The sequence below is a fragment of the Cervus elaphus genome, chromosome 1 (genome assembly GCF_910594005.1).
Source record: "Cervus elaphus chromosome 1, mCerEla1.1, whole genome shotgun sequence".
Classification (NCBI taxonomy): domain Eukaryota; kingdom Metazoa; phylum Chordata; class Mammalia; order Artiodactyla; family Cervidae; genus Cervus; species Cervus elaphus.
The window spans coordinates 12,461,864-12,476,801 of NC_057815.1; the positions used below are offsets into that span (position 1 = coordinate 12,461,864).

At 41.2% G+C, this 14,938-nt stretch overlaps 1 protein-coding gene across 6 annotated transcripts in view; it reads left to right on the forward strand.

Moving 5' to 3' along the window:
* The window catches only part of LOC122683791 (poly(A)-specific ribonuclease PARN-like), a 1,255,676-nt gene that overhangs the window by 112,100 nt on the left and 1,128,638 nt on the right, over positions 1-14,938 (forward strand). For 3 of the 6 annotated variants that reach the window (XM_043887906.1, XM_043887964.1, XM_043887941.1), the window contains 2 exons: positions 208-370; positions 1,492-3,563. The exons of the other annotated variants lie outside the window; for them this stretch is intronic. In XM_043887906.1, coding sequence (XP_043743841.1) covers positions 208-370; positions 1,492-1,605 — 277 coding nt within the window. In that variant the 3' untranslated portion in view covers positions 1,606-3,563. Of the gene's footprint in view, positions 1-207; positions 371-1,491; positions 3,564-14,938 lie in introns of those variants that run through there. 6 annotated transcript variants of the gene reach the window in all.

Genomic DNA, 14,938 nt, shown 5'->3' on the forward strand with positions numbered 1-14,938 from the left:
CCCCTTGTCCCAAACTCCAAGTGCCAGGACGCAGGAAGAACCACCAAGAGCTGTCCCTTGTTTGAACATGAGTGTATTAATCCAGCTGGGGAGCCGTTATTTGTTTCCAAGCTGTATTTAGAGCTGTTGTGGCACAGAATGGGGTTTCTGAAGATAGCCCAGTTGACTAAAATTGTCCTATGTTGGTTTTGTCTTCTCCTCCCCCAGGAATGAGGCGGAACTGCACTTTGTGGAGCTCCTCCAGTTTCATCTTAAGGTTTCCACCAGTGTTTATGCCAGATACTACTTTGACCTTTTCTCCTTAGCAGATGACGACAACCTGAGTTTTCCAATTGCTCCTTTTAGCACAGAAAGAGCACAGAGCCTAGAGGTAAGACTGGGGATTCACTAACTGGGTTTTCTGTCAGCCACCAAAGCCAGCGTCTGTGGCTGACTTACACTCTGCAGTGACTGACAGTTTGCAGAGCTTATTAACCCATTGGCATCTTATTCCCTGTGTCTTTTATGGGTTAGACAGAGATATCACATTATTTTTTTAAAAAAATTACAGATATCTCTTATGTAACCATAATTCAGAATATTTTAAATCAGATTTAATTGTTCTTAATGGTTTTCCATTTGAACCTCCACACTTACATATAACCATACAGGAATAATTCTTATAATTGTGTCCCTAATCATATGTACATTGATAATTACTTACCATTCTTAACTGCCTGAGCTTGTAGTGTGTGTTTGTGTATCACAGTTCAGCCCCATGAGTTTATTAGACCAGAAGCATCAGGGGCTAACCTGTGAGACCTATACTTGGAAATTAGAATGTGGGTTCAGAAACTGGATGTAGAAAGTAGGTGGGTTTTTAATGGAAGTGGTAACATACATGGGATGAAGGAATTTGTAGTAGTGATTTGAAGAGTAATTTGAAGTAGTTTGTGATTTCTGGTGGGTATACAGCAAAATTTACAACTGAAATGAATACATATAAAGTTGACACTTTTTCTGGTACCTTGGTACTTTAGAAATAAGACATTTTTCTACAATAATTTACATGCATGTGAAATAGCACCTTGTAGTGCTTCATCACTAGACCTTTCTTGCCTTCAACACACACCTACCCTCATTAAAATGTTCGTAGTGTAGTAAATAATGAAGACTGAATAGAAGTTGAATAGCTGGGTAAACACTGATTTTGCTCAGGTGTGTTCATTATGCTTAAGGACCTAGTATGTAGGTAACATCATATTGCTGTTAGATGGGGCCTATTTTGGGAACCCAGTTTTTAAATATGTTCCTCCCTGCCCCAGCAATCTCATCATAGCCCTTGAAGAATATTATCTTAGGGAATCAGCAGTGTAGATATGAGCTATCCAAAGTAGCAGCAACTGTCAACCTAAATGAATGCAGATGTGTGGCTTATCAATGCTGCTTTCTTTAAGGTTGGAACTTTTTTCCCCCAATTATACTTATGTTCTATCTGATTGACTTTCTTAGGCCATCTCCAGACTGTGTGAAGACAAATACAAAGTGGGCAGAGTTGCTGTGAGAAGGTCTTTCAGCGCTGATCATTTCATTGGTATTCAGCGCTCCAATGCCATCCTCTCATGAACAGAGAGAGGTGAGGGGTTGTAACATCATGAACCCCTCGTAACAAGGACTGGAGAAATACCACCTCTCCTGCTCAGAAACCAGCAAAGTTAGTATTTCACCCAGAAGAAAGACACTGAATTCAAGAGACTTGCAGACAGCAAAGGTTATGGTCATAGGAAAAAACTGGACCTTGTCAAGACAACACACTCTTCTGTCCTTTTTAATGTAAACAGAGTTACAAAAACCACTCCAAAGCTAAAAGCTCCCAACCCACCCACAGATATTTGCTTACTGTGTAGGCCGATAACTGTGAACTATGTGAGGTTTTTTTAATAGTTTAAATTTTTAGACTTTAAAGACACTAACTGTATAACTTTTACTTTTTCCTATTTTTCTCACCCATATTGCTGCATATTCCTTTAGAATCAGTGCAGTATTGCCGTTCAAACACGGGACTCCTGACAACTCATATAGCCACTTAGGAACAGACTGCTGTAGCACTGTTAGGTTTTGAAGGATTCTTCCTCCCTATTTCATTGAAGCTGCTAGTCATTTTTGGCAATCAGTTTAAACCAAAAAGCTGCTGAATAACACTTGTCATTCAGTTTTTTTGCAAGCACTACTTATTAGCATATTAGCATGTTTGGGATCATAAGCAGAGAAAGTATGTTGTTACCTGCTTCTATTGGGTCCCTGCTGCGTTTCTTGTTAACTCTAATGGTGCTTCTCATTTTCTGATGATTTTCCTCTTTGTTAAATACTTGTATTAAAGGATATTTTCATAATTGCAGCCAACCTGTTAGTCCAGGAATAAGCAGATAGTGAAATAGAAGGTGTCCCAAAAGTCTTGGTGCAATTTTAAGCTTTAATACAGTGTGCTTGGACACTCCAGGACACTGCCGTGGAAGTATAAATGCTACAGACGCAAAATGTGACTTGAAAGTTTACTTGAATTTCTTCTAAACTCATTTGGTTTTGTAAATCTTAGATGTTAAGCTTTTAATTTGAATTTTTTGTTTCAGTCCCTCTTGAAGATGGCAAACAATAGGCTAAAACAAAAGATTAAAATTAAGAGCTTAATGTTTAAAATTTACAAAACTAAATGAGTTTAGAAGAAATTCAAGTAAACTCTCAGGTGATGTTTTGTAAGTTTGTAGCATTTATATTTCTACAAGTATCAAAGCTTCAAATTGCACCAAGACTTCAGGAGGATATCTTGTATCTTTATAGACCTGGCCTCCTCTTTTTAAAATAGTCCTTTGCCTGGCTGGGCTGTTGATCTGCTTGAGCCCGGAAGTTTCTTTTTTATAGGTTTGGTAAAGGAATTATGAACAATAGCATTAGTTATCGATAATAAACTGAAAGGAACTGGACCCTAGTAGTAGTGACAGGGAAGTAAGCGACATGAAACAGCTTTTCTGTTCTGCGTGTTAACCTGGCTGTAGGTGTGTCAGTTCAAGTTGTTACTTGAGGAAAGATAAATCTTAGGAACCCTTACCTCAGGCTTTTTAAAACACAGGGTACCACTTAGCCACCAGGAAGCCCATTAAAAGACAGGGAGGTCCAGTAATCAGTCTTTTAGGAAATTGGTAATGATGTCACCTAAATGTGAAACATTAAAAAAAAAAAGTGTTCTCAACTATGTAAAATCTTTCTCCTACCTTCTCAAACATAATCCTAGGAATTTTGCCTGTAAACAAAGCATTTCTGGGCTATAAATACTTTCTCTCTTTATAGCAAGGCTTCACATTATATTGAGTGCCACAGGTTCCATCATTTTTAAAGGACAGAGACATAAACGATAAATAATGGATATAAAATATTACAGTCTACCACCTCAAAAAATGTTGTTTATGGAGCTTGGAGATTCAAGTATCGATTGCAGTTTTATTTTGAAAAGGATGCTACAACTTGTGTGGTTTTTCTTCCTCATGTTTATATTAAAAGAAAAGAATAAAAGTATTTTAATTAAAATACGTGGCTGTTGTGCACCTTCTCACTGCTCACGTAACATCACGGCTCTGCTTAGCGCAAATGTTCTCAATCCGCTCTGATAGGCAGGCCTGAAAGCATTTTCCGACTACCCATTCAAAAGTTTCTTTGACCGTTGCCTTTAGTTAAGAGGCATTTATTTCTTCGGCTTATGTTCTTTTCAACCAGAAGATAATTTAGTACACTTAAAATCACTGGCTGTGGTGCTCAGTGGCATAGTGCATTAGATGGCACTTTGGAATTGTGTGTTATTGTACCAACAGGGGAAAAAAGCACATTGGAAGATAAAAGGTAAAACACAGAAAGGAGTTAGAGAAATACTGTTGAATCAGAACATGAGTTACTTGAGGATTTCAAGCCACTGAACAGGAAAGAAAATGGAATAAGAGGAAGTAGAACTGCGGTTGTTGTAAAGAGGGTGATGTTAAACAAGCCATGTGATGTACCAGATCACCATCAGGTTTCTCTAAGACCCTAGTCACTGCACTCGCGCAATATTCCATCACTCCTGATAGTATTGTTGTGTCTTCATCCACCTTAATTCACTACCTAAGGTCAGATCTTTTAACTTTGTTCTTGGTAAGTTGTTGATTAGGAGAAATAATCTGAATTAGTGCAGAAGGAGAGAAAAACTATGACAAATCACTAAGATAGTTTGTACCATGTAATAATATGCCAGTTACTAAGCAGAAATGCTGTCACATCTTGAGTGGTCAAAGGTTAAAAAAAAGTGGGGGTAGGAACACTGCTTGGACACGACTGTAGTTTGAAGACAAGTTAGAATCACTAAACATTGCTCTTTCAGTGTTAATTCTAGAGACAATTACAGCCATTTTGATAAATGGAAAACTTAAAGATTCTCATAAGTACTATAGGGCATGAAAACTAGTTCCTAGTAGGGGCAATAGGGTAGTGTTGAGATTTTATGCCTAGGAAGAGTTTATTCCCTAAAGTACTAAGACTATAAAAGAATACCTCAACTCAAATTTATTTTCATTTTTAGTTTTTGGAATATACTGACGGTGCAATTTTAACTGGAATACTGTGAACTGAACTTTATAAGGACAAGACAAAGGTTTCAAATCTATGTATGAACCAAATGAAATTGTCATTTTTCTACATTAAATTCACGTGGTTCACCCTAAGACAACTTAGGGCCCAGTGTTTCTGAGAAGTTTTTTCCATTCTGTATCAGATTCTATCATGACCCTATTCTATCACATCTAAAGTACCCTGTATGCCCATTATTGAAATTCAACCTTACAAAGTCCTGGTTTTATAACAACTCATGTTTCATTTGTTAGTTTTCCCATTTTATAAGATATACCATTACTTGATTTTTTAAAAGTGCTGATGAAGTCAGTATTTACTGGAAAATCATTCACTCTATATTTCAGGTTATGCAGTGTTTTGGGAAGTGTTTCCATACAGCATGTAGGTTACCTGAACTCTTTGATCACACAAGCCTTCTACCACGTGTAGAGTGACTAGGACTGTTCCTCGCCCAGAAGCCGTGGTCTGTGAGTTCAGAGCTACTAGGTAAAGCACCTGATGGCTGGCAGAGCCTCTCTCAGGCAAGCGCTAGTTTCTGTGCAGAATCTGTCGATTATCCCTAGCATCTACCAAGGATTAGATCACCTAAGATCTCAACTGTTGGCTACTTATCACCCTGGCCGGCCTGACACTGCCAGCAAAAATAAAATCCAGGAGCCCTTCAGCAAAGTCTGGTCCCTTGTACACAGGTGCAGTCTGGTTTCGGAGGCAATTTAGTCTATTTTAAATGGGTTTGGCAGATGAGAGAACAATTTAATGTGAAACAAATTTTAAGAATACCAGTTTGTGGTTTAGGGAACTCTAGGATGCAGAAAGAACTAGGAAAGTGAAACAGAAATTAAGAGGAATCCAGAGTCAAATGAAAAGTGGTTAACATTCTTTAAAAAAAGGCCCAGGTATGCAAAACAGAAAAAGAGACACAGAAATACAGAACAGACTTTTGAACTCTGTGGGAGAATGTGAGGGTGGGATGTTTCAAAAGAACAGCATGTATACTATCTATGGTGAAACAGATCACCAGCCCAGGTGGGATGCATGAGACAAGTGCTCGGGCCTGGTGCACTGGGAAGACCCAGAGGAGTCGGGTGGAGAGGGAGGTGGGAGGGGGGATCGGGATGGGGAATAAGTGTAAATCTATGGCTGATTCATATCAATGTATGACAAAACCCACTGAAATGTTGTGAAGTAATTAGCCTCCAACTAATAAAAAAATTAAAAAAAAAAAAAAAAAAAGAAATTACCAAACAAACAACACGTCATTTCTGTTTTTTCAAAAATACAGGAATAACATTGGTGCAAGATAAACTGCTAAGTTAGAAGCATAAAATGGATACAGGAAAGTAATCTTCATAAAAAAAAAAAAAAAAAAAAAGGCCCAGGTAAATGTGAAGTGAGCTAGTAATTTGAATATTAGAAAAATTCAGCGACAGCCTCAGAACCTAAGGTACTCAAGAATGTGTCCATATCTACTCAGATTGTTCTGACTTTTTCTTAAAACATCTATTCCTTCATCCTAGCATTCTCATTTCCAACCTTTACTTCTGGCTCCCCAGACGGTGGCCCTGTATTACCTCCCTGTGGGAACTGACCCTTCCAAGGGCAAAGGTTGAGTGTTCGGTCACCTCCCACTGGCCTCTCTCAGGATCATCTCAGCTTCACCCTCTGATTTTCTGCTAGTGCCAAATGTGGCAGTGCTTGATGCTGGTTACTACTGTGATCCACTTCCAAAGCCTTAGCAGGTTCCAGGAAGTACAGGATTTATATGGCTCACAGGCTAACTGGTCCCTGTGATCCCCTTTAATCAACTGCTTGGGCCCTCCTCAAGGTGCTTGTTCCCCATCTGCTGCACTCAGTCCCCTGACCTGCCCACAATTCTAGACGTATCACCTCAGGCTAAGCAGCAACCCCACGTGCAGACTCCACAACTTGTTTCACCTGGCGTTAGGAACAGATGCCTCACTCTTAAGGTAACCCCTCTCATCCAACGGAGGCAATTCCATCCCAAGGCTTAAAATCAAACTGCTATATCCACCCCCATCCCCTCCAGAACCTCACCAGTTTATTCCCTTCTGCTTCAAAATTGCATTCATCTTCCCAACATGAGGATAGGGCAGTTTGACCTTGCTTGGTCCTTTACATGTCCCAGTATTTCACAAGATGTGGTCTCTAGACCATCTTGCCTCTCATGGGCTGAAAACTTGTAAGAAATGAGGGGAATCCTGGAACAGCTAAAGAAACATTAGTAGAAAGTCTGGTGAGATCCAAATGAAGTCTGGAGTTAATAGTAATATGATAATCTTGACTTCAGTTTAACAAAAGTGCTATGATAATATGTTAATATTAGGGCAAGATGTATATATTTTTGCAACTTCTGTGTAAACCTAAAATAATTCTAAAAGTTTAAACAAGCAAACAAAACAAAAAGAACCACTTCCTGGGCCCTAGACTAAACGAATCTCAGTTCCTGGAGCGAAGCCAGGAAATCTACATTTCTAATAGGAACCCCCAATGATTCTTACACAGACACAAACTTGAAAACTAGTCTTTCAATTCTCTCCCATCCCATGCCTGAATGGCTGCTTCCTCCTCATTTTATTGATACTTACCTTAACCTGGTTTAATCCTTCAGGTCCTCTCAACTCTAAAATATAAATACTATCATTATCGCCCTTTCACAGATGAGAAAGTGCTAAGATGAGAGTACTAAAAGGTTAAGCCATCTGTCTAGGATCAAGCAGCCCATGATTGATGGAGCTGGAATCTGAGTCCCTCGTCAGTCTAGCTCCCAAATCTATGCATAGAACGCTTATACTGCCTCTCCTTCTGCTGGATGTGACCAATTAAAGAGCTGTGCAACTAAGCCACTAAAAATGCATTATGACCTACTTCTCTAGCCACCCAAGTCTAACAGGCCCCTTTTCTACTGGTGGGGAATAAGCAATGTCTTAGAAAGCATCAGGAAGATGTGTCAACTATGGAGACCTGTATGGGGAAGGCACAGTGGCTCTTCTACCAGGATCCAGCTCAGCTGCTGTATTTTCTATTCTCTCAAATGCCCTAATGTGTACCAGTCTAACAATGCTCATCTTACTTTGACACTACATTCTCTCAGGTTTGCTAAGCATCTGTCCATATTGTCAGGGAAGTGGCAACTTTAAATCAACTTACAATAGGTCCTCTGTACCCACAGATTCTGATCAGTGGATTCAATCACCATGGGTTGGAAATACTTGGGGAAAAAATTTAAGAAAGTTCCGAAAAACAAAACTTTAATTTGCTGCATACTACCAACCATTTGCATTATACTTAAAACAACTCCTTACTGAGGATTTGTATTAGACATTAGAAGTAATCTAGACATGATTTAAAGTATATGGGAGGATGCAGGGGGAAGACGGAAGGACTGTGTGTAGGTTATATGGAAATATTGCACCATTTTACATAAAGGACTTGAGCATCTGTGGATTTTGGTATTTGCAGGAGGGAAAGTTCCTGGAACCAGTACTCCACAAATATAGAGGGAGAATATATATCTCCTTATCTGGGCTCCTTGACTGGTGTTTAGACCTTAATGAAAGTGAAGGTGTTAGTTGCTCAGTCATGTCCAACTCTTTGTGACCCCATGGACTATAGCCCACCAGGCTCCTCTGTCCATGGAATTCTCCAGGCAAGAATACTGGAGTAGGTTGCCATTTCCTTCTCCAGGGGATCTTCCAGACCCAGGGATAGAACCCAGGTCTCCAGCATTGCAGGCACATAATTTACCGTCTCAGCCACCTGGGAGGCCTTCATACCAAGTTGTAAATTGAATGATCAAGTTTGGGGAGTTCATGACTGCCAAGCAGACACACAGAACAGCACCGCTTCCATCCAAATTGCTTCAGCAGTCTAGACAGAGCTGACAAAACAACACAATGTCAGGCAGTGCCTCTGCTCTTGTGTATTTCCCTTCTTCCAGTGAATCATAAAACAATCACAGGATTGGCAGGAGAAACCTAAGAAGTATATTCAAGTAAAACATGTTTTCATTAGTTCTGCTTCTGTGATTGGAGTTTGCTTAATTTCATTATCAACAAAAAGGTTGCCACTCATATCTGAAAAATCTGATAATTAAGTTAGAATCCACATAGCGCCTTCAGCCAGCACATGCTCATTCATGTCCAACTCTGTGAGATGCCGTGAACTGTAGCCCACCAGGCTCCTCTGTCCTTGGAATTTTTCAGGCAGGAATACTGGAGTGGTTTGCCATTTCCTACTCCAGGGAATCCCTTAGAAAGCAGTGTGTCTCTTTGTAAAAAGCATGAGGAGAAAAATACTTGTGTAGCATCTTTTTACTTACTTTACCATTGCTTTAATGCACTTTAAAATTTATCTATATTGGGAACAAAGAAACAAAAACAGACATTTCTTTGTTTTTCATAAATAGCTACTCTCCATATTTGATAAAAATCTCAAACCATTATTTTAGCTTCCCACAAATATAATACATACAGATTTTTTATCTGAAATAGTGTCAGCAAATTAAGTACCTTGAAACTAACATAACCACATGCAACTGCTGTTCTACTGACTTCCAGGAACAAAACAAAAAACTTTTTATCAAGATGCTCTGGATTTCCTTTTGTTAGTGTTAAGAGATTCAATATTATAATCATCTGCCAGTAATAATTTATAGATTTGAGTTGATTGTCTACAAATAAAATACCACTGGCATTGCTTTATGAGTTCTGGATTTGACATGACATCGACAATACCTCATGGGACAGGCAATACACATATGTGGAAATCAGAAAAAGTAGTGAATGCCCTGGGCTCAAACTACTGACTCGGTATGTGCCTCATTTGGCTCAGTAATAAATTCACCTGCACCAAACCCGTATCAAAAGTCACTAAATCTCCCATATATAAAAATTATTTATATACACCCACAACACATACATACTATGCATACAGTTTTTAACAACATGAAGTAATATTGTCTTCAAATGATGTACCACAGACATTATCCTGGCTGAAATAAATCCTGTAATTGTCATCAAGCTGCTAGAAGCTTTTGAGAGTTCTGAGTTGGGTTACTTAGTTACTTTCATCCTGCCTACCCTTCACCCTGCTTTCATGTCCTGGTAGCTTTTTCTTTCAGAACCACCCTCCTCAACCCAGGCAGATTTCTTTCCCAGGATCACTTGATTGGACTTTGGAGGCAAGAAAGGGCACGCTGAGGGAGCAGGCAATTCTCAGCCACTGTACCTCACACCTGCCTAGATTTGTGATGTTCTCTGTCCTGTTGGCCCCATTCAGTGTTAGAAAGCAGTGATTCAAAGCTTTGTCCCTCCTACCCGCCTTGGTCTTTCTGTAGAGCACAAAAGTGAAAGAAGCCTCTTTAGCAGGGGTGGCAGTTCATTAAAATATACAACTACGTCTCCTAGCTCTGGGGTTCCCATTCTGTACTTGAGACTGCGGGTCACGGATGCTGTTACTAAGGTTCGGTGCGGGATCCATGAGGTTTTCTCCTGGCAGCCGGTGTCAGGATTAGTGCAGCCCTAGCCCAGGAGGAAAGGGCCTAATGAATACCAACTTGGAAACAGGGCTGCTGGCACATTATTTAAGCCTGTACATGCGCACAGTGACACACAACACACACATGGGCCCGTCGTTGGAAGCGACGGCAAGAAAGTATGACAAAGGTTTGCAAGGATAAACCAATAAGGCACCAAGAGAACTTTCTTCCAGTCAATTTAGACAGCTTCAGAATGTGAGGTTAATAATACATAGTAAAAAGACTTCCTAAGGCTCTTGTCAGCTGATTCACTGATAGGTCGCATATTAGTTCCTTCTAAATCTTCACCCTCCTATCTATGCTGAGAGACATTGCTTAAAATTGAACCACGAAAGGGACAGCCCAAAAGCTGTGTATGAGACTAAACTGGGCCTTAAATCCTCACTAAAATCAGAGCTAGCTGTAAAGAAGTTGCTAAACTACCTCACATCCTTTCATTTTATAATTGCTTTCATGAGTATGGATGGTCTGCCTAATGAAAATAAAAATCAGGAGAGAATTGAGTATGAGATGGAAACAGGGGGTGAGCATAAATAGATGGGTTTCTCTGCCTGGGTAGGGGGAGGGGTGGCTGATGCAAGACTTCAGGAAGCAGTGGGCTTAATCTTTGAGGGAAGGGAGAGCAGGGGTGAGAGAGAGACTGAAAACAGGCAACGCTAACAACTGGGATGAACCAAAAAACCTCCAGTGCATTACCTCTATTACTGCTCTTTGCCTTAGTATCCTTTCTCTTAACTGTCTTAAATTGTTTTTAAAGTAAATTGGTTGTTCTTTTTAGGTTTGGTATGTTGCCGAAATAAAAAAATAATTGTTTTAAAAGTAAGAATTAAATCACTTCAACCACATCCTCTCACAACTTTTAGATAAATTCTGCATCATCTTTACACTCTTCCACAAAAAAAAAAAAAAAAAAAAGGAAAAGGAACAACCCAAATTAGACACAATGACTGAAGGCAGCAGAATAATCTATGTATTTTCTGGGAAGAGGTCAAGGTGATCAGAAAAGGTCCTCATTTGAAAAACAGGAGAGGAACTGGCCCTCAGGCAGGGGATCTATTTCAAGGTTCTAAGCAGCTGCAGAAAAAGCAGACGAATTAGATGTGCAGAAAGTTCTGTAGCTCGGTGTACCAGGTTTTGTCAAATATACTGAAATTTAATTTTGATTTAGGTGAGTGTTTAAGAGCAGTGCATTTTTATAAACATGAACAGCCTTTGAAAGTTCATGAAGACTATTAACATCATGCTTCTTTCCATCAGCATAGTGCTTAAATCCATTGTGGAAAATACACACTTGTTTACTTAATATCCATAAAGTAAAAGCTGCCCTGGGCTTAAATCTTACTTTTCCAACTTTGGTATAAATGAAGTGCAAATCGTTATACTTGTCATTTTTCTAGAGAGGCCTTCCCAAATTTTAATTGCATTTGCCATTTTAGCTTCTTAAATCTAGTCCCCAGTATTTTACCGGAAAATGCACTGTCACTCCCTTCCCCAACTATAGCCTCACACTCTTCTTGAATGAATGGTTAAACAGATTAGAAAAGCAAACAGCATTTTTAATAGTAAAGTGTGTGTGTGTAGTGTGTGTACGTGTGTATTCAACAATACGCAGGCTTTCATATAAGAATGAGGGAATGGTTCAACAGATTAGAAAAGCAAACAGAATTCTCTAACAGTAAAGTTTGTGAGGGTGTGCTCACCAATATACAAGCTTTCTCAGAAGAGGAGGAAAAGAAAAATATATTGAGGTGGGGTGGGGAAAACGGCTTTCCTTTTGCTACACTGATTCACGTTTCAAAAGCTTAAGCAAGTGTGTTATGGGTCTCATTTGTTGTCAGAGGCTGCAGAGAGCAGTGTCTCGCTGCTTTTGAAATATCTGGCTGTAATCTAGTCCAATGTCCAGGGACAGTCATTTTCCCTCATTGCTGCCAATGTTTGTTCACAGGTAGCCAGCCTCCCTTTCAAGCCCCTCATTCAAGGATGGGTGTGGTTTCTAATCACAGCTCTCCAGGAGAGGAGGAATAAGAAAAGCAAAAGGACTGTTTAACATGATAAAGGAGGTGGGATGGGGGAGGAGCAGATAAGAGAAGTGTTGGAAATTTACTTAATTACAGGAGGTATATCCAGTTTAGTCCTTAAATGTAAAAAGGAGACCCCTTCAGCTCTATCACTAAGTACTTTCAGAAGAAGGAAGTGGGCTCATTTTTACCAAAATATAACACAAGTTTTTTGTTGGTTTTTTTTTAAGTAAGATCACTAGAGTCTATTAAGAACCACCCACTCCTCCAGCACAAAGCTGCCATCTTAACAGTCTGGAATTGAAGTTCAACCAATCGCCATCCCTTAGGTTAGCACTATTCCAAACATTTATTCTGGACACTTACAATGCTACCTCTAAGTCATTCAAGCAAAGCTGGCACTGTTAAGAATGAGAATGATTACAAGGACTACAGAAAAGAAACTCAAGCTTGCTAAACAAAGCTAGGACGCACACAGAAACTCTCAACATTTCCTAACCTTGTCACTTTCTGGAGGTGTAAACCCATTATGCTCCCCCTCCTCAGTATGACTTAGGGTGTCCCCAAAGTTAGGGAAAGGGCCAAGCAGCTCATCTTAAAGCATCTGGGACACTTTAAGCAGTGGAAGGAGAAGTAAGCTGGAGAAGCCCACGAGAAACTTCCCGCTCACAGCAACCTAAACTTTCACTGTTCACATTATTTTTAAAGACACAAGTATAGGAAATACATTTTCCCAATTGAGACCACACAGTTCACAGAACCCTGAACCAAGTGGACCTTCATTATAATGCCAACCTCAGGATTGTAACCGCCCCCCCAAAGCAAAGGTAAGTTTTGTTGCCAAAATGCAACAAAGTTAAAAATTAAGAAAACGACATATAAATTAAAAACATGGTTCCCCTCAAAAAGGCAGGAAGATAGAGCAGACGTCAGCTGAGCCCCTCTGAGAAGTCCTGGGACAGGTGCCCCCCTGGAAACAGCCCCTTCCCCTCCTCTCCAAGTTGCCCCAGGAGCGGGCGTCAGCACCATTAAGGTAAAACGGAAGTGACCTTGGCAAAGCTACCAACGGAAAACAACCTAGCTCCCTCAACTCCCGCCCGGCTCCTGGTCCCTTGTCCGCCTCCTCCTACACGTGCGACAGGGACACCTACTTGTGGTAGGTGGCGGCGGCGGCGGCTGGGCCGGGGGGCCCGGTCCTGCCCGTGAGCGCAGCGCTTGCCTCAGCGTGGTCCCCCACGGCCGTGGTGCTGCACGTGTCGTGGCGGTCACCGGCGTGATCGGTGGCTCGGGCGCTGCTGTCATCATGGGTGTCGTGAGTGGAGGGGGCTGAGCTGGGGGTGACGGTCCTCGCCTCCGGGCAGGGTGAGGGAGTGGCAGGCTCTCTGGTCTTCTCCTTGACTCCTGGTTCTCCTGCTGCTGAATGGTATCCCAAAGCCAGTCAGGAATAAGCATGGACACTTCAGGGCTGGCGGGAGGCATGTGTTCTTGGCTGCTGAGGTCGGAGGAAATGGCCGGCCTCACAATGATGGTGCGGGCCCCCACCTTGGGTTCGTTGGTGTCACTGCCACTGCTTGTAAGCCAGCCCTGGATCTGGTCCCTCCACCAGCCCAGTATCATCCCCACTGTCACCCCAGGGTGCTCTTCACAGATTCTATATCTGTATCATCTCCATCTATTCTACATCTACATCTATATGAACTACATCTATTCTATGTCTCTATTATTTCCATCTATTCTATATCTATATCAACTACACTTATTCTACTGTTAGCACACATTCCTGTGCATGCACACTGGGGTCAAACAAACTGAAACATCAGAGTTTGAAGCAGAGAAAGGTTTATTGCAGGGCTATGCAAGGAGACAGGTGGCTCACACCCTAAAAGCCCAAACTCCCTTAAGAGTTTAGCAAAGCACTTTTAAAAGCCAGGTGAGGGGGGAGGGGTGAGCTGGTATACAATTCTCTGATTTGGGGAGGGAACAGGGTGGTGTCACATTATCAGTCCTTAGGCTCCAGGAGGCCTGAGGCTGTGTGCTTTTAGTTGTCAAGTAATTAGTGTCTTCTATTCTGTGGAGCCATGAAATTAAAAGATGTTTACTCCTTAGAAGGAAAGTTATGACCAACCTAGATAGCATATTAAAAAGCAGAGACATTACTTTGCCAACAAAGGTCCATCTAGTCAAGGCTATGATTTTACCAGTGGTCATGTATGGATGTGAGAATTGGACTGTGAAGAAAGCTGAGCGCTGAAAAATTGCTTTTGAACTGTGGTGCTGGAGAAGACTCTTGAGAGTCCCTTGGACTGTAAGGAGATTGAACCAGTCCATCCTAAAGGAAATCAGTCCTGGGTGTTCATTGGAAGGACTGATGCTGAAGCTGAAACTCCAATACTTTGGCCACCTCATGCGAAGAGTTGACTCATTGGAAAAGACCCTGATCCTGGGAGGGATTGGGGGCAGGAAGAGAAGGGGACGACAGAAGATGAGATGGCCGGATGGCATCACCGACTCAACAGGCATGAGTTTGAGTCAACTCCGGGAGTCGGTGATAGACAGGGAGGCCTGGCGTGCTGTGATTCATGGAGTCACAAAGAGTCAGACACGACTGAGCGACTGAACTGAACTGCACTGAATCTGTGGAGGGATTTTCACATCTGCAAAACAACTCGGGAAATGTGCATCAAATCTAGGTACTTTAGAGAGAAGCATACGGCATCGAGGAAGGCTTGTC